At 34.7% G+C, this 20,910-nt stretch overlaps 1 protein-coding gene across 7 annotated transcripts in view; it reads left to right on the forward strand.

The window, feature by feature from the left end:
- Nucleotides 1-17,506, forward strand: part of ARL13B (ARF like GTPase 13B) — an 86,502-nt gene extending 68,996 nt beyond the window's left edge. For 5 of the 7 annotated variants that reach the window (XM_038183731.2, XM_027449418.3, XM_038183742.2 and 2 more), the window contains 7 exons: nt 3,824-3,929; nt 6,651-6,853; nt 9,168-9,264; nt 9,806-10,028; nt 10,503-10,619; nt 11,064-11,132; nt 16,157-17,506. In XM_038183731.2, coding sequence (XP_038039659.2) covers nt 3,824-3,929; nt 6,651-6,853; nt 9,168-9,264; nt 9,806-10,028; nt 10,503-10,619; nt 11,064-11,132; nt 16,157-16,233 — 892 coding nt within the window. In that variant the 3' untranslated portion in view covers nt 16,234-17,506. Of the gene's footprint in view, nt 1-3,823; nt 3,930-6,650; nt 6,854-9,167; nt 9,265-9,805; nt 10,029-10,502; nt 10,620-11,063; nt 11,133-12,934; nt 12,976-16,156 lie in introns of all 7 variants that reach the window. The other 2 variants (XM_072025006.1, XM_038183745.2) reach the window with 2 other exon arrangements.
- Nucleotides 17,507-20,910: the final 3,404 nt, after the last annotated feature.

Consider the following 20,910-nt stretch of genomic DNA (forward strand, 5'->3'; position numbering starts at 1 on the left):
TGGGTCTGTTCATACACTTACTTAAAAGGGGAAAAAAATCCAGCATTATAGTACTCCCTATAGCAGTAAGTATCTTAATAATATTTTAATTCCTTTCATAAGTTTGCCATAAAGGCTGAAGTGGAACAGAGAGTACAACAGGAAACGTATGACCTGTGCTAAACAGTTCTTGGGGAGCATAAGGTGGAGGCTGCTATTTGGATTTTTTGCTTACCCAGATAGAGCACTTCAGCTTTAGCTGTCGAAAACAGCCCGTACTGCAACGTAAGTTCTATGGAGAAAATCGAAGATAATTGACCCCAAACCAAATTGTATGCTATTCAAGTTATTCAAGGTTAAAAATCAGCAGGTACTGCAATTTATAGGGCATTAGTGTCACACTTGAACTGAGCTATGCAGCTTACCAACATTTCATTCTGCTTCAGCTGTGGTTTGTGGAATGTGCAGTCCAGTAACGCAGTAAACTGCAGTTATTTAATCTTGAGATGAGAAAGGAATAGGCAGTGGCAACAAAGTCTGCAATCAGAAATATTTTCTTCAATCAGGTCAAGATAGGAATTGACAGCACTACTGAGGAATGCTTTTTGAGACCAGGGAAAGTCCAATAAGATTTTCAAACTGTCACAAAGATAGGTTAAATGAAAAAATAAAGTGGAGATAATTGGATAATTATGTCCAGTCCTTTAATTGCTTTTCATGTCTTTCTTTAATTCCGTTTCAGTTTTTCCCTGCTTTAGCCATGTTCGGTAGCCACACACCGGGATGATGTTAGTTGTTTTCACAGTTTGTTGAGAAGCAACAGTGCCAGAGTATCATATTTAACATGTCATTGGTTCTGTATATGAATTGCAGAACCATTAGGAAATCTCTGCACTAAATCATACAGGGTACAGAGTACAGTAGAATTAGTCTTTTCGTTGAGAAGTGAGAATGGATTATTTAAATAAGGTGGGGGTGAAGAGGGCCCTGTGCTTTTTCTAGCTCTGCATGGAAGTCAGCAAAGTTTTGATCATTGGTGGGATGTAGGAGATGTTATCCCGAAGATGATGATAAATATGTGAACCTTTTGTACTGCAAATCATTCTTAAGACTGATGAAAATCAAGAGAAAATTGTTGTGTCTGGACATTTAAAAAAACTGTCTTTCCATGGTCTCATTTGTACACAATCCTTAAAAGGAAAGACTATGAAATTAGTGGTGACAAGCAATGTTTTTTAGAGCTGCAGATGTAACACAGATTTTTCTTTTTATAATTCTTGGAGGTTAAAAACTCTCTCAAGAGTAAAATGATTAAGAACTGAGATTCTCATACTGCTATTCTGGAAAATGGGAAGGAATAAGTTCTTGGATCAAACTGAGTTGCTGACAAGTTCTGCTTAACGATGGAGTGAATTCCTACCACTTGTTCCCTCCCTGCAAGGAGTATGATGAATCAGAAGTACTAGCCTTGGTTGAACAGCCCCTAAAAGCCATTTCAGTTGGTGGCAATGACTTGAGATTTCAGAAGAAAAACCATGACGTCTGGTTCTAAAACAATCTTCCATTGCGTTGATGGAAACCAAATGATTTATGATTTTATCCTGAAAGTTGAATCAGAGTTCTTTTGCAATGGAAGAGTTGCTTAATTTCTGAATGTGAGCCTACTGGAATTGCTTTACTAGAGAGAAGTCAGTGCAATTTTAAGGTTCCCTAATGCTATGCAATGCTTCTTTTCACAACTTTTGCACTTAATTTGGATTAGGACTATTGTAGAAAGTATTACAACTACTGTAGAAAGTAAAATCAGATTGCGTTTTGTGCTTATATTCCAAAATGGTTCGATGAACATTGATATGACACATCAGTATTAGTTTTCATGGTGGCAAGTAATAACTTTGAACAGGAATAGTATATTGTTGATGAAATATTATTTAATACCTTTTGGCAGTCCCTGGATATTTACCATACTAGCTTTTAATTAAAAGCAGTTAATGAGAACGAACAACTATATATCCTGTTGTTACCAACTGTTTTTATGAAAGGTGGAATCAACACTTACACTTGACTCCTCTTGTGAAGTTTTGTGTATTTCTTATAAAACTCTTAGCTCCTCATGAACGTAAAATATTTCTTATGTGTATGTCTCTTTTGTTGCCTTTGTATAAAAATATTCTTTGGATTTCTATCTAATCTTGATGATTTGTTATTAACATCTGCTTACACGTGAACTCACAGAATCATTCACCACCATGAGTGCGAGTTCTTTAAAATTTGTTCTAAGGGAATACGTTTGCTTGGTGAACATGTTCCTATATACATAGGTAAAGTACTTGTTAACACTTTGTTAACACTATTGTTAACACTTTTCTATACATTGTTTCATGTAGACTTGTCTTTTGCTTCTAACAATTTTATCCTTTTCTGTTGAATTTGAAATCTACAGGTATAGAATAAATTTATTAGGATGAATGCATTTTTCTGGAGAATGGCTGAGATTTTAGCCTCTTTATTTTTTCCTAAAGAAATAAGGTATACACAATCATAATGTCTATAGTCCTTCCTACCTTCCTGGATGTTGACCAACTTAAGTCTATTTTAATCAAGGAATTGAGTTTTCAGGGATTGTCGAGTCCTCTGTGTTTCATGAAAATTATTACTTGGGCAGCTGAGAGAAATTCCCATCAGGGACAAGATTTCGCCTTTCTGTGAGAGACAGTTCTATAGAGGTTTTGGCAGTTGTACTTTTCCTTACGTGTAGTTTGTGATGCAACTTTTAGGGCTTTAGATCAGAAGCTTTTCCAGTTTGATATCATACATAGGAGTTGCCAGTGAAACATTCAAAAATTAGTCTTGAGGAAGCAAGTCAAATTTTTATGGTTGTACTGTGGTATCACCACAAGTTTACTGAGGTGAAGAATTTAAATATTGGGATGTTTATTACACTGGACAACAATCTTTTTAATAGTTATGGATAACAGCGTTGAAAGGAACACACATGTAATATCCTCTGTTTTCAGCTCTATGTACATATTTAAGTGTGAAATGACGAACAACATTTGCTTGGGTGGTGAGACAGATTGGTTTTATACCATCTACAAAGCACATGTTATTGGCAATAGTGTTGGATACAGTTATGGAGGATGTAGAAAAGAAATGTTATCTAGAACAGTAATCTCCCCAGAATTAAGGAGGAGTTTATGTTCTGGAGTCTTTGTTGCTACCGTACTTCTAGGAAATAAGACAATAATGGCACTTTACCATACAGAACACTTATTTTACAAGCTATGTGTTTCATATACCTTCCTTTTCTTCTCTCCATGCAATAATAAAGAATGTCTTTTAGAGCCAGTCATGCAAGTTCTGAGTTTTACTTACGAAGGACAGATTCAAAATGCTACAAACCAAACTGGCAGCAGAGAAAGATTCTAGAGAGTACATAGACCTGAAATGGTCATGGAGCAGTGTTATATATGGAAATGCACATGGTTTGGGAAGCTATGATGTTCTGAACTTAGATCCATATACTCCAACAGGTTGTACCGGGTAGCTTTGGGTGTAGAGCAGTACAACCTTTTATCTCTGTCTTCTTAGCTGTAAAATAAAATTGCTTTGCCTACAGGGGCATAGTAATTACTTGATATTAGTATCTCTGACGAAAATGGTAAATGGACTAACATATTGTTTATTAAGTTGAAAGAAAAGCTAGGAAGTGAAGCTGGAACAAGATGTTTTCTCTTTATTTTCTTCATTTTCCTACTTTTGTCAAAAATATAGTTTTGGAGATCTGATCTCTTTATGTGTCAGGGTGCTAAGTGTTTCTTCTATTTTGATTTTTTTTCTTTAGGCTGGCAAATAAGCAGGACAGAGAAGGAGCTCTGTCAGAAGCAGATGTAATCGAGTCCTTATCTCTGGAAAAGCTTGTCAATGAACACAAGTGTCGATGTCAAATTGTAAGTATTTTTTTAAGATGTTTCATTTCCTTATACATATGTAATGCTTGCCAAGAGGTAGAGGATTATGCCATATAGCATAAAACAAATCTGGAGCCCTGCAATTCCAGCAAAGATACAGCACATGTGTATGTTTTGCAAGTAGATCTACTGTTCACCTTGACTGTTTCTGGATCTGTTAAAGAAATATATAATGGCTCTCAGTGTATACTTCCTGGTCCACTTTGAAACCACATACAAATAATCATGTACTAATGTGGATTAAAACTTTTTTAGTTAATACAGCAAGTTTAGTATAAACATTTAAAAAAAAAAAAAAAAAAAAAAAACAACTAGGAAATAAAATTTGCCGATGTCAACATTCAGGAAGAACCACTGTTCAGATACAATGTTTGTCTCATTTTTGTTGGTAGCTCGAACCACCATTTAGTCTGAGCTGCTCTCTGACAAACAGTAAGAATTTAATCTAATTCCCAGCCCAGTAGTCACAGTAAGATCAGGTGTCTTAAAATAACCACATTTGAGGTGTAGAAGTCAGTGTCATGTTAAAAAAAAAAATAAAAAAAAAAAATCCTTAACTTATCCAAATCAACAGTGCTTCAAGTTTTCTTTAAGCCTTTGTTTTAATCAACAAGTCTGCTAGTTTAACTGTTTGTGGGCTTGAACTTCATGATACTTTTCTAATTACAACAATAAATACTTTAAAAGATAATTTGAGTTATGCTGAGACTATTAAATACCATTTCAGGACAATTTTGTAAAGCTATTCCATCTGGTATTTGGGTGTTGAACTTTTTTGTTTGTTTGTTTGTTTTTAAAGTGCCTTTAAACTCCCTAGGGAGGGTTAGAAAATTCATATGAAAATACAAAATACTATTATTTTCTCTAGAAAGTTGAGTTATAGCAGGGCCACAGCTATATTCATTGTGTTATGACTCTTTGAGGGCTTTTCTTCAGTCAGTGGACTTTGCAATAGGCATATATAGCAATCAAATAAATAAAAAAAAATTAAGAGCTCACTTCTTTTTCATGAGGGAGTTCTGTGGCAAAAATATTTTCTTGCAAAGCACTATCAGTTAAAAAAAAAAAAAAAAAAAGGCCTGAACTATTCTAATATGTTTTTTTCCATTACTTTAGAATTCTATAATTTATGATGTTTCATCACAGTGCTGTTCTCATTCTCCATTTTTATCTCAGTGTAGTCAACAAAGAAACTAGACTGCATACTCTGGCATCTTAGCTGAAAGCAGTTGTTGGGAGTCTTGCGTACTTCTTCACAAAGTATGAAGGAGAGCATTTTTTTATTTTATTTTTATTTTTTTTACAAGTTTCATTAAAGATAAACTTGGTCCCAAGGTCTTTCAGTATGATGACTCATGGGATGAATTTAAAGAGAAATTTTTAAAAGATATAAATAAAAGTAGGCCATATTTTTATTTCATCTTCCTATATTAATTGGTTTTCTACTTTTTTTTTAATTCCCTTCAAAAATATTAAAACAAATGGAATCGTTTTGTCACTGTCACAGTATTAGTCAGAATGACCTTTATCTTTTCCTTTTTAAAATATATTTCTATACTTCCTATATTTCTAAACTTCTATATTTTTATATCTAAACTACAGCAACAGTAACCTTTGTGCAAACCTAGAATAAAATTGCCCCAGTGTTGCCCATTATCTTAGTTCTCTCAGATAAACAAGTTTAGTCTTCTCAGAGAAACAAGGTATTGTTGCCTATACATCTTCTCCCTGATTAGGTTCTGCTACAGAATTCTGTAGGGTTGTAAGGTGAATAACACTCATATTTGAACCTTATTTTAGACAGTGTTGGAATGTATTAAAATGCAAGCAATGCTTGGCACTCTAGGGGGGAACATAACAGGTCAAAATTACTTTTTTCTGTTGTAAATTTTACATACCTTATCTGGCTATGGTGTAATTTAAGTGCTTGTAACTGAAGATATAATACAGGGAATTTTTAGGTGGTATGAGTTGAGAAGGAAGAAAAATTAAAGTAAAATAAAGTCATGAACATAAATCCCAAATCAATCAAATCATACAATCAGTACGAAATGTTTGTTCTTTGTTTCAAATAAACAGCTTCAAATATGCACTTGCTTTTAATTGAGTTAAAGACCCATACAGGGTTCCAGAAGATTCTGGAAAACAGTTCTGAAGAGATCTAGAAAGGTCTGCTAGTCCTTTTACATGCTCTAAACATGAATCAAGCCATGTCTCTCTGGTTCCAATTAGAGCCCATTATACTTGTATTCCTGACTATGAACATGAAGAACAAATTACTCTTTTCCTATTTGCAGTTTCCCATTTCTTGAGGGCTATGATAAGTTCAAAACTTCTTCTCGAGGGAAGAACCAGTCCTGTTCCTTCAGTTGTTTTCTTACCAGTTGTGTTTTCATAATTAGATTTTTTTGATTGTTCTGTTCCTCTTGATACCTTCCAGTCAACCTACGCCTTCTTTCAAGTGTTTAATCCAAGCTAGACTAAGTATTCCAAACTAATTTAGCAATGTTTTGCACCTATCTTCCAACAGATTTGCCTAATCATGTTTCTCTTGCTTGCTGATGATAATATCGTAAAAAAAAAAGTTTCATTCTAGTCAAGATGCATAATACTGTTGTTTGGCTGGGTTCTTGTTTTTGGTTAAGTAATGTGATTAGAACTGCAAATAATTTTCCCCTTTTCTCTTCCTTGTATTTACAGGAACCTTGCTCGGCTGTCATGGGCTGTGGGAAAAAAATTGATAAATCAATAAAAAAGGGTTTATATTGGCTTCTACATATCATAGCAAAAGATTTTGATGCCTTAAATGAGCGCATCCAAAGAGACACTACTGAACAAAAAGCATATGAGGAACAAAAGAAACGAGAACGAGCTGAGCGAGTGAGAAGGATACGTGAAGAAAGGTATTCTCTCTGTAATTTCTCCTACCTCACTTTCCTCCTTTCCTCTCTCTCTAAGATGCTTGATTCATTCTTGTACATAAAGCTTATGGGAACCCTGCTACGATTGGCTTACAAGCCAAGAGCCTTCATATTAGGAGTAATGACCTGAATGCTAAAGCTTTTCTTTAAGACCTACAAGTTTTTGCTTGGTTCACTCCCTTCATTGTTTTTATTTTAACTCTGTGCTGGAGATGCACTATGAGTCTGTGAGTGAGAATTGTAAGACAGTTGTGGAATAAATTTGGTCTTGCTGGTATAACTTCACAGGAGGCTAACCTAAAAAATCATATTGTCATTTATTTTTAATATGCCTTCAAGTGTGTCCTAAGATAAACTTTTATTAACTTAAATAACACTCTCTAATCCAAATGTGAGTATGGAAGAGTAAATGAGAAACTTTACTCAACAGAATGCTTGATAAACTTCAGGTTATCCAGCAGGTGAGGTATGGAGGAACTTGCGTTGATGCAGGGGAACTAGGGACTTGTGATTCATTTAGAGTCCTTGTGGCTCTGCAGCCTACAAAGGTTCCTATTAGAGACTGTGTGAATCATTTTACTGGAGCATTATTACAAAATCCTCCAAGCACCCCTTTTTCACTGTCTGTCGTATACATGCAGAGACCTGCAAGTCTCAGTTACTGAGAAGTGATTGTGAAGTTACTGGGGAGTATCTTGGCTTGTGCTCATATTGGTTTGTTTTACTCCAGTCAAGTAAATAACTTAGACACTATAATTGATATGAAAGTGTTTTAAACACGTGGAGTTTGTCACACTCTTAATTTATGTTTAGCAAACATATAAAAATGCACATGCTGTTAGTTTGCCAGATGTCTGCATAGACGAAGCCCTCTGACCACGTTGGCTCTCTGCCATGTTGGGAGATAGAGAGAGGAGGGCTGACTGTGGAAAATATCTCAAAGAGAATGTCTGATAAAATAGGCATTTTCCATATATTCTGTTGCTGATCAGTGATCGCGACAGTGTTCGTTCACTGGAGGAATGCTTGGATCTGGATTAAAGGCTTAAATTGTTTCCCAACTCATTGTGTCTTAGAAGGAAGCTAACTTATGATGTTTTATCATGTAGCTGAGGGATTGGCGCAGGTTTAGGAGATGGCATTTTGCTGTTTATATCAAAAAAAAAAAAATCTTGCTATAAGGAACAGGTTATTCGTGATTCAAGTAGAGTTCTGTTTCATTCCATGTTCTAATAATTTCCCAGACTGCTCTTATTTTGTTCAGATGTGCTTCCCTGAATATTTTCTCAAAGTGCATTTCCTCCACAACATGCTACAGTGTTAGTAGCAATCATCTTGTTCCAAATGGAAAATGAGACAGAAGTAGTGCAAGTAAATTTTAAAATAGCATTGGCCTTTTCTTCCAAGCTCCATGGTTTCATGGGTAGATCAGCTCAGTTTCGTTCCCATCTGTGCCTCTGAACAACAGCGTTACTTCCTTTCTCAGCATTTGCAGCTGTAAAATGTGTGTAACAGTGACTTCCTGTGTGTAGGTAACATTAGATCTATTGATGATAAGTGTTTGAACATAGTATATTAATAATATATTATTTAATCCATGGTAATTGAATATTCCTTGCACAGAGATTGAGTGCATACAGAATAGCTGGTGCTGTTGCAATAACAGTATACTGAGCAGCATGCATCTTTTTGAACTTTCTCTGAGTCACTGGAACAAATAAGATTCCCTAACTGTTCCTATAGGTACTGAATAGCTTGTTACATGTTCTCCCTTCCATATATTGAGTCTAGACTTAGAAGAGATGGAGGTGTATTAAAAATGGAAGGTGATGATTTAGATAGTATGGTTTCTGACAGTGTAGTTTCTTTTTAAAGTTGAACACCTAGAAATAATTGTTACAAAAGATTACCAGTGAGAGCATTTCAGCACGCTATTGAACAATCAATACCTTCCAGTTACAGAAGCATTCTGTCACATATTTGGTCCTTAGAAACTGCTTCTGTTTTCTGTAATGTTTTGCCATGTAGCAGCATGTGTTTCTATCACTGACGTAACATGTATTTTTGCTTTATTTGCCTGTTGTTGTGATATTTGACAAATGTCTTTCAAAGTACAGAAGCATACTGTAAAAATCAGCTGGCATAAATTAGAGGATGAGCTAGATGACCTAATGACTGTTCTCTATTAAGTAAAATTTATAGCATGGCTTCTTCATAACTCTGTGTTCATCTTCCTCTCTCCACTTGCAAAAAACAAACAAACAAAAAACACAACAACAACAAAACAATAAAAAAGGGAAAGAGAAGAAGGAAGGAGCGTACCTGATGACGAGGACCCTGAACCTGGAAACTCTGAAAATCCCTTCCAGCCTATAGCAGCTTTAATCTCTGAGGTATGAGAATATGTGGAAATCTGGATCATTTTAGACCCACTACTAACAAATGTCTGAGAGGTAATGAGAAAAACAGTTCATTTGAAAGAATTGTTTTAAATCTGTACACACAAAGCCTTTTTTTTAATCTTTACAGTCTTGTTTTGTGTGCATTGAATCAGTGCTTTCATGTTATGAAAATCACCTGTTGTTGATTCAGGGGGAAAAATATAGACAAAGCAAGATAAATGTATTATAACCAAATGATTGAAAATATTTGCTAATTAAACTAGTGGATATTCAGGATTGGAAAATATTCACGGTTTACCAGTATCCTGTAAAATATTTTAGAGAGATAAAATATAGTATATTGGAAATGTTAATTTCTTCATGTGAAACACTTAAAAAAAAAAAAAAAAAAAAGGATATTAGGAATATTCTGCTTTTAAAATAACCTAAAATAACCTTCCTTTTATTAATAGTTTACTTTATTAGAAGTTGTAAAAAAAAAAAAAATCAAAACAAGCAGACAAACATAAACGTATATTGTTATTCTCATTAGAATGAAAAACAAATGGAAAAGAAGCGTTTAAGGCTGGAGACTGAAAAGGCTACTGTTGTCTCAAAATCTCAAACAGAACAGGAACAAATGGATGCGCAGCAACTGTCAAGTAGCAGTAGCCAAAAAACAAATGATGGTAGACTAGAAACATGCAATTCTACAGCTACACAGCATTTGCAGCATGAAGAAAATGAACAGCAAGCCTCAGAAAGCCATGACTCAGGTAATGCTGCTTCCTTTAAATTTTTCATTTAATGTTACTTCTCATGTAATTTTTCCCTGTGTCTGCATTACTTTCCTGGACGCCATATGGCAATTAAATCTTTTGAAAAAATGCAAATGCACCATTAGGTTATTGTACTGAAAAAAAAACTATACTTTTAAAAAGCGTGAATTTGTTGGTTTAACTGAAATTGGATCTTTTTTTTTTTTTTATCATACCCAAATTGCCATCAGTAACAAGTTAAGTTGAACTTCAGAAAATTTAGTTTCCACGTATTTTATGCTTACATTTTGTTCTCTATAACAAAGCATGCTGTGAATGTTGTACATTACACAAGCTTCTGTTGTATTGTACAAGTCTGGAGTGAAAAAGCTGATGCATCTCACTCCAACAACTGTATTAAACATGTTTAATTTAACATGTTTTCTGAATATCACTGTATGGTAAGTAATGCTTTATTCCTGCTTGATATAGATAACAGTAAGAAGAAAAATAAAAAAACAAAATTAAAAAGGGGCCACAGAGTGGAACCCATTAATGCAGAAGATGCTGCTCCCAAAATTCCTACACCACCACCATCTCTTCCACCAGGTAAGTGTACTACCAAACAAAATAATTGATGTCTCAGTTTGTGTTTAATTTGTGAATGGCTAAACTAAAATGCCTTCATGCAGAGTTATGCTGCTGAGCCTTCCTCTCTGAGAAATTTTTGATGCAGTTTCGCACATTATGGTCTGAACTTTCAGCAGTATTGATTTGATCCATTTCATGGGGGGAAGTTGTTATTTTCACACACGCAAAAATGTCAGATGCTAATCAATTTTTCATCAGTGAGTAGTCAAAATACCAGTATTTTTAAGGGTAGATTGGTTTATTTGAAAATTATTTCATCAATATTCATCATATATGTATAATATATTACATACTTTTCCATTTCTAAATGCTTTGAATTCTCCCAAAAGGACACGGCTTCCATACTTGTTACAGAATCAAGTGCAATAGTGATGTGTTTTGACTGTCTTTTTTTCCCTTTAGTTGGCTGGGGAACTCCCAAACTTAATAGACTTCGAAAACTTGAGCCTCTTGGTGAAACACATCATGCTGGTAATTTAAAATATTTTGGGTTTTGAACTTTTTTAAAGCTTTCTCCATAATTCATGCACTTTTATATTCATTTCATTCTTCATCCTTTTTTTTTTTTTTTTAATTCTTAATGCCAGTATTCTTTGACCGAAAGCAACTCTTTTGCTTAGTAGAAAGCATCTTTTTGATTTTTGAAGTTTTCTTTGCTTTTTTTTTAGCCAAAAGAATAAGTTCTCTCAGATTCCTTTGCAAAGTTTAAAGTGACACGGGATATAGAAAGCTAATTATTTGCTCAGCAGCATGCACCTAAATACAAAGTTGCGTATGACAGAGTAACAGGATCAGTTACTTTAAGTGTGCAGACACATACTGCTTTCAAAATGAAGATGTCAAGGTATTTTTCTGCTGTTCATGTGTAGACAGCTCCTCATTATCTATTGCACTGAGGACAGGGTTTGGGTTACCTAGACTGGAAAATCTCTAAGGTGTTAAGCAGAAAGAATACTGCAGAAACACTTAGGCAGGACTGCAGAGATCCAACTGGGCTTATTGATTTGGTTCTGCACTGAGCTGTGTGATTGTTTCCACACTTATCTTATGATCTGATCTGGAACTGCTAATTACTTCACAATGATGAACCCAAATGGGCCCTGTGTATTTTTGTGGTTTTGTGAACTGTAGCTTACCTACAGCTGAATTTGTGGTGTGTAATCTGACAGCTTATGTTGCCTCTTGAGACAGTCTACACATTCTTTTACCTACTGTTTCTGTTTATGTACAGTTCTAAAAGCATAGACTATAATTTTTGTCAAGGATTTGGAGGTGTTTTTTTTGTGTGTGTGTGTGAGAAGCAGAGCTATGGACATGTGGGCACCCATGCATTAATTGCATTATGTTAGCAATTCCAAATAAGATACTGCAATCCCAGCTCTGAAAAGTCCGACATAAATTTGACTGCAGAATTGAGACTTCAATTTAAAACTTGGTTATTGGTCTGCCAGGAGAGATGTCAGAGGGAAAGTTTGGGATCTGTCTGGTGCTTTACTTTTGAAGAGCCGTGTCCTTGAAAGTTCACAAACTGGTAGGAGAAATAGGTTTAGTAACTTTAAATGTCAAGGTTCAGTAGGTACAATATTGATTTTTCTCTTTATTGATGGCTGATATTATTTTTCAAGGACCACAGGTGATGTTTTTTCATATCACAAAGGCTGGAAGGTCATTTGATCAACACAGGTCATTTGGTCAACTCCAACTGCTCTAGCAGGGCCGTCTAGAGCAGGTTGCCCGGGACCATGTCCAGGCGGCTTTTGAATATCTCCAAGGACTCTACAGCTTCTCTGGGCAACCTGTGCTTTCTCAGTTTTAGATGAGAAAGTCTTCATTTTTTCTTAAATTTTTATTTCTCAAATTTTGAAAAGTCAAGTGAGTATGGAGACACATGGAATAGCATGAGGGGAGGATAACCAAACTAAAGCTATGGGCACACTTATGCAAATTGAACAAAGAGAACATTAATTCAGGAGTTTATAGAGAAAGGAGCTCAATGTTTCTGTAGTGATCCTTGAATCATTTCAAGACAGGGTTAAGTTCATGTAGGACAGCACCATGTGGACATACCTGCTGAACTTCTGAAGCAACAGAGCTTCTCAGCCAAAGGATAATAAACTCACAAATAATCAAAAGCTGAGTAAAGAGGAATTAAAATATCTGAAAATATATATTTATTTTTCACAGGAATGTAATTAGTGTGCATAAAATGTATTTTGTAGTATGTCTTCCAGAAAATTTTAGTCATTAAACTATCTTGCTCTTTTTTTACGTAGTATAGAGAAAAGAAGGCAAGAAAGAAAATCCAGATAAAGAGGTAGGGAGGGGAAGAAAGGGAACAAGTGATACATACATATATATACAAACATACATACATACATATATTTTTAATCTGATCTGATTTTGTAGCAAGAGCCTGGGTAGAAAAAGGAAGACAAAAAATCTTAAGCTAGATTCCATACTCAGAGATGTGTAAGCTAGTAAGCTGAGATCTGTGTTTATTTAGTTTATTTGTGAGATAGAGATGATAACTCAAGTCTTTTGAAATCTGAAGATAGGATAAATGTTGGCAGGGGAATGATCTCACGGCCAGAACAATCTATTAACCAGAGATGTAACCACTGAGGTCAGAAGAAATTTAGAGTGCTCAGAGCTTTGCAAATGAATTCAAAACATTGCCTGCACTTCTCTCAGAGATTTGCTTTCTCAGCGATTTTGTTAACTAACAGAAACAGGGTAGAGCAGCAAAATGTGCTTATTGAGATATTTCCATGTTTCTTGTCACACTTTCTACCACAAAAAAAAAATAAAAAATAATAATAATTTTCAACAACCTGCCCTCGTGGAGTTCGAATGGATTCTCTGTCCTGATGCTCTTCCAAAGACACTTCAAATTTTATTTTTTTTTAAATGAATGCTGTGGAGAAGTCTTTACTTTCTGCTTACATCAGCTTTTAAACAGAAATAAATAAATAAATAAAAGTTCTTCATTAACCTCTCTTCTTCATCTTTTTTTGAATATTGCCATTTCTGGGGGTATCCCCCCTCCTCACCTGCCCTGCCTGTCCATCCCTTGTGAAGAGCCTGTAACCATCCATCATTTTAACATTGCAGTCACAGGCCTCTTCCCACCACGTTTTGCTTAGGCCAGTGATGTTGTAGCTCTGGGAGTGAACCAAGGTTTCTAGCTTGGTTTCATGTTAATTAAACATGAGTGTCTTGAAGGCACAATTTTCAGTTAAAGCTTACAAGTTGTTGGTTTTTTTGTTGTTGTTTTTTTTTTAATTCCTTTGTCTGGAGCTTTGGTAAGGCTTTCTTCTCTGTGGTTCTCAGATTCCTCAAGACGGAAGAAGAGGTGAACTGTTTCATCCAGCAATATTGAATTCTGTTGACTTCTCTTGCTTTGTCCACCAAAGCAATGGCCAAGTGTCTGTAAAGTCTTTGTGTATGGGGCAAATAAGCACCTACCTTCTTACAGACAAGGCTGAAAAAATGCAATTCCAGTCGGCTGTCCAGTGGGTGCTTGTGTCAGGGTTACAACTAAGGTTGGTTGTGTCTGTAGGAGGAAGGAAAGAAAAAAAAGCTATTGAACCTTTCAAAGTATTTAACTTAGTCTGCTTTTAAAATTTTAAGGAGTCTTGTTTATCCATAGAGGTTATTTTCAGGAATACTCTGTGTCCATATCCATGAGTGCATCACTAAATCGCTTGCTAGTTCCTCAATGTAAAACCCTTATGCTTTAAACCAAATACGAATTTTCCTGGATTTCTGCCAGTCCATGAAAAAACACAAGAATAGGTGTTTCTCAGAATTCATGTGCTTTCTAGTACAAGTCTTTGTTAGTTTAGGAGAGCAGTTATTCCTCTGATTTTGTATTATCTTTTTTTTTTTTTTTTTTTTTTTGAAGTAGCACAGAGAAGTTGTACTGACATATATACTGAAATACATAAAATGAGCGTGGTGTGAGGTTAAAACAGCATACAAAGGTCTGATTTTTAATGCTAGATGTTCTTAGTTGTAAATCTGTTTTAATGATTCAATGTGCAAACTGAAAAATGTGTTAGCAATAGGGTTATTTAGTATATATATTGAGGCATTTTTGTGTCATTCTTAGCAGAGAACATTATGTTGGATGTTCAGGCAGAGTTAACAGGCTGTCAATTCTATAAATCTTTAATTACACAATTATTTTCACTAAAGACTGCAATTTTTTCAGTCGTGGTAATGAATCTAGCACAACACGTGGTAGTAAGTGCCTATTTATTGTCACTGGAGGATACATTTGCAAGAACGATGAACTTCTCTTATTATAGGAACTAAAATTGTCTGCCAGTTGTAAAGCTGTGCACCAGACCTCAAGAAGCTGACTAATAAAGCATCCATTGTGCAGGTTTTCATTTACCCTAAAATTATTTGTTCCACTGTTGCTTTTTGCATGCTGCTGTAACATTGACCTAGCTGAAGTCAAAGGATTACAACAGCATAAAAGTATCACCATTTTACTGATTAAATGTTAGGATAACTAAAATAGTTATCCTACATACGCGTACTCATGTCCTTGTAAGAGCAATGAGATCCAACTTACTTGCTTTTGTTAACTTTAGCTCAGAGATGTGGTTTCAATGCAAGTTATTCTCAATATAGATCAAGTGTAATACAGCTTTTCTTCGAAAAATAAGATTTATTAACCGTGAATTTTGATGGCACATCGTTGAAGCTTTGTTGAGGAGGAGATTGTCCACGTAACGGAAATTGAAATTTGAATGCTTCAAAAAACTGCTTTTAATTTTTCTTGATTTCTATCTGCTTCCTCTTACCATCTTTCTTGATTTTTTTTTTTTGTCCGTGTGTGTGTGAAATGCATTATGTGTACCACTCTGCATGTTTGTTTTCTTTTTTCTTTCATGTCACTAGCAAATGTTTGAGGATGATACTTTCTTCTGGTATGTTTAGTAACTTTTCCTTGAACATTTTTCCTACTTTAAATTACTTTATTAGCAGCAAGAGATACCTGTTATACCTCTGTCTAAAATTTCATAATGTAGTTATTCAAGAAAGTTTGTATGGCTATCAAGGTAGATGTCATGCAAAAGTAATACCAAAATTTTGGATGCTGCCTAATATTATCACTTAAAAGTTTATTGCAATGTGTTATTTACTACATCAGCATTCAAATTGTTATACTTCATTTTCTCAATTGTTGTTTGTAAGTTTTGGATGTTTCATGTATTTTGTGATGTTTGTAGGTTATTCTGGACCTAATCTTGAAAATGCTGATGCATTTATAACAAAAAGTAATTAAATGCTGGTTTGGCCAATGTACCTCTAGACATTAGCACTACGCCTGAAAGTTGCTTTGTAGGAATTAGCTCTAAACTAGTAGGCTACCTAGCTTTCATTAATAAAACAAGAACTTACTGTATTTAAACAGCCTCTTAAGCAAGGGAGATGGAAAATTACAGTTTAATGTGTTTTTGTTTCTGGCATTTCTTATACAGATTTCTATGGAAAGCCTCTACCCCCATTGACTGTACGCCAAAGACCCAACAGTGATACGCATGACATCATCGCTTAACTGGATCAAAGATAACATATAAAACATGTGGTCAAGAAATTATATTAGAAATGGGTTTTGCCCTTAGAGGAAAATAAAAAAAATAATAATAATAAAAAAGACAGTCTAGCAGCTTCTTGCAAAATAATAACTTGGTAACAACTAAATGTGGAGTTCGTTCTACTGTACTTGGTTGATCAGACTTCCTTTTACTTTTCACATCACCAGCTCTTCTTCGGGACTTAGAGTGAGTGCAAGAAAGGTCTGAGTGTCCATAGAAGCTCCTATGAACATGGTATGGAATATGTGTTGGGTTTACTAGTGAAAATACGTAAACTGCTGTCTTTCTTCAGCTGTAAACCTGAAGAAAAATACTTTCAAGACCGAGATACGGGATTGTATGTTCTCATCAAGACCTTTCACCAGGTGCTGTGCAGTGATTGGTATTTTTGCAGCTACTGAATAGTTCTAAAGCATTTTATAAGATTCATGTATGTTAGGGTGAATATAGGCAGGTTATGCAACAAATACTGAGTATATTTTTTTAACTTTTGTAAAACTATTTGAAAATTTGAGTGGACATGCATACCTACTACCAATAAGATGATACCTAGAAAGCATTGGAAAGCCGATAGCCAAATACATGCAAGTAGAACATGTTTGACTTTCACATATTTCTTGCAGTAGCAATACCTCTTATTAAGGATTACATTACCAGAAGCATATTTCATATTTCTGTCAGTCTGAAGGGGGGGGAAGGTAGAAAAGGGAAGTTTAAGGTAAATACATTTTATACAAAATCATGCTATTTGAACTGTCTGAAAGTTTTCTTATGCATTGTTTTCTTAGTTTTGTTAACTGAGTTGGGTATAGGTAATAAATTCAGTTTGAAAAAGAGCTGAATGTTGTATTGTCTACTATGGCATATAATAAAATTGCACATAGTGAAAGTTTTGCACTAATTCAGCCATCAGTTCTGATGGAAAACTGAATCATCCAATATGCATATGATCTCCAGCACTTTTTAATCTCATCAGTACTAAAATGCCATCTTGAAATCAAAACAAAACAAAACCAACAGAATTTTAAGGAGTTATATAATACCTCTATGTAGTGTTTTAATTTTACATTTAAAAAAAAAAAATACAAGCGATAGGTAAAACAGGTTAGAATTGGATATATTCTTATTTATATTATGTATATGATGTTTTTCTTCTTACATTGGAGACAATCATTGGTATATTGTGTAAAGGTATGTAGTTAAGCCGCTTAATTACAGCAAGGATGAAACCACCATTCAAAGGTTTTTTGAAGAAGCGCTGTTTGATTTTCTATTACACTGTCTTCCATAATGTGATATTAACAAATGATTTTAGTAGGAGTTAAATAAATGCCATGGTTATATTAATCACTTCGACATTAGAAATCTTTGCCACATAACCCTTAGGTCAATGAGTTACACAAACATATACATATTAATTGAACATATTAATTGAAATGACAAGATTTTTTTAAATTATGAGTGGAAGACATGATCAGACTTAAGAATATTAAGTTTGAAGTGGGTAGAGAGAAATATTCCAAGCTTGCAAATTTAATATAAAGATGTTACAATTTGTATGTAACTGTCAGCATGAGAATACTTTGTTGTATTCTAGAAGTGCAACGTGATTTGGTTTGATTATTCTCAGGATTTAGTCATTTTCACTTAAAACAAACATGACGATTAAGGAGGGGAGTGAGGGGGGGGATTGCATGTAAGTTTACATGTAGAATCCCAGTGTTACTATTTTTGACTGCATTGCCACCTAAGTGTTTTGGCTTAAAGGCTTCACTTTCGCTGACTTTTTTTTTTTTTTTTTAAACAGCTTTAGTTTCTAGAAATGTATTACCCTTTTACTTTAACACTAATCCAAAATAAATTAATAGAAGTCTATTAAAAATGAAGCTAAATACTGCTGTGGAAACAAAAATTGAGAAACTGAAATGTAAACTGTTGTTACTTATGTGTAAAATGTGTATTAAGTGTGTTGTGTGCGGACACATCGGTTTTGTTTCTGCTTTTAAAATAAATTTGTACCAATATATGACTTAAGTACTAAATTTTTTTCATACGTTTTATTATGAATATGCTTTGTAATTATTTACTACAGTAGCTTTTTTAGTACTTTATGTTACCTTGACTTTTTATTTGCTCATGTTTACATTTATGTATTGAATAAAACTAATGCACAGTATCAATGTTTCCCATATTATCATAAATTTCCCTTTTTTAAGTAAGTATAATCATAAGTGCTTAATGTCTACAAGTCTCACATTGCTATCATGTACAAAATAGATACCCTAAAGATGGAATCTTTGTATATTTTGACTAATGCAGTTTGGTCAAATTGAGAATATCATGATAGATTGACACTAGGATATATGTATTTGTGTACATTTAACTTCTATGATAGCATACCTAACACATGAGAGGTTAAAATTTCAATATATTTTAAATGTCAGTTACCTCATTTTCAAAATGCACCAGTACATGCAACTAAGAATATTTCTACTTGATGAATGGTAAGCAAACAGAAATAAAATCTGCATTGTGTCTGTGCAACATTTTAAGTACATTTGAAATACTTTGTTCACAATGTAAGTTACATCTATCTTCTGAGATAAGGAACAGTAACTTTCCTAAGCTGAATTAGTCTAAAAAAGTAACCAGTGCTTCCAAGTAAGTTATTCTCACTGTCATATTCCTATTTAGCCAAAACCTAGAACCCATGGAAAGATCAAAATTTAAAGTTTTAAAGAAGGACCCTACTTAAAGTCATAAAATAGAGAATAGTAACTGTAGCTAACCAAAAAGGTAGGTATGTTTGATATCTGTTAGAATTAGCTTCGTGTCTGTACCATGGTCTCTCTATTTAACTAATTCACAGTAAGTGAGGGGCATGCCTACTAAGGTGGGGCAAAAGTACTGTGATTTTAGTGCTTAGATAATCTTGCAAGATTTGTATTTCAGTCCCACAGTTCTGAATGCTTTAAAGGAATTGCCTGCAATAGAAAGCTGATGCATGCTTTCTAAGGGTCCTCTTGTGAGCCCTAGTTGCGAGGATCAAGACAGAAGGAACACTTCTGCTGTTCACCAAAGCACTGGTGAGTTGAATGTAACCAGCAAACCTTAGGTACATAAATAGCCTCACTGGCTATCTACAGGTCTTGGAAACCTGTCCTGTACCAGGCTCTAAACCCCTGTTAGATTACTTTCTAGGCTTTTTTGCATGGGTTTTATAAAGGACATGGTCTTTTTTTTTTTTTTTTTTTTTCCTTTGAACTCAACTCTCCAGATCCTCTGGAGGTGCATCTATCACTTAAAAATGGATTTCTTAGTTTTGCTGTGGTAGACGGTGTTTATCCTGAGAGCAGTTATTTTCAGATACTGTGATACCACACAGTATCTGAATAATGGACAGTAATGGACAGTAACAAAGCAAGTAGCATGTCTCCTTTTGTAAAATAACATTCTTTCACTCACACATTGCAAAATGTAATTAAAAGCATAGTACTGTAATTTCAGGATGCTATTCCTAACACAGCAGCACTACTCATAAGCTTTCTAGCCTCTGGAACTGATCCAAGTTAGAGTGTTCCTGTTACTTTGAACAGAACATATCCCATGGTATTTCAACAGACGCATCCTGTAATGAAGAAGGTACTAAAATTTAAAAGTGAGTGAAGTTTGGAGTCAAATTTATCCTTGGATGGAGGAACTCCTCCCCTTCCCCCCACTATTCAGATAAACCATTATTCTCTTACCCAGTATTACTCTGGCAACTGTTATGTAGTAGCAAAACCCATGCTTTTCACAAAATTTTAGAGAACTGATTAGCAAGTAAGTGTATATTCCTCAGTGAATATGAATTTAACATCTTCAAGTTCTCTTTGTGTTGGGCTAGTGGAAGGGTTGAGACAGTGGGAAAAGCGGAGTGAGTGTAATAAGGTTAGACTTGTGAAGATCAACAAAGCCAATGGAGACCTGGGTAGGATAGTGAAATAATGATTCACTGGTAAGCAACAAGATAATAGACTGAAGGACTGGGGAAGAGCGGCAGACTCAGTTTTTTAACTGTTTACATACACTTAACGTTTCTTCAGAATAAGGTAATTTTTGTCCTATATATTTAAGCAAGGGTGTCTCTTTCAGCATTTTTTTTTTTTAAATTTTGTTAGCAAAATTACCATATGTATTTTATTGCATGTGTTGTGGGACTTGGAAGAATTATAACTGCAGGGAATGATAATTTTATACCAGTTTTGTCCCATATCTGGTTGTACAATTCCAATATCAAAAACCTTTCTGGTTTCCTTTCACAGGTGTTATGTAGGTCTATGTTTCACCTACTGCCTCCCTTCAGGATGCTGATTGAAACATTTCAAATAATCTCTTCAGTTTGATGACGATAATTTGCATGAGCCTTGCATGAATGTTTTTAGTCTTCATTAGTCAGTGCCTGAAACTCAAATATTTACTTATATGACAGCACTCTTGCCTTTACCTTTGCACCCTTTTCCCTTCTGGATTTTAAAGGCCAGCATCAGCACCCAGAAGATGCCAGGGTAGCCAGTAATAGAAAACCCTTTTTCTGCATACTTTTTAAGTTTCCAGTGATTTATTATCAGTAACAGAAGATGAAACTAGAACCGTGG

Source organism: Anas platyrhynchos, chromosome 1 (genome assembly GCF_047663525.1).
Source record: "Anas platyrhynchos isolate ZD024472 breed Pekin duck chromosome 1, IASCAAS_PekinDuck_T2T, whole genome shotgun sequence".
Taxonomy (NCBI): Eukaryota; Metazoa; Chordata; class Aves; order Anseriformes; family Anatidae; genus Anas; species Anas platyrhynchos.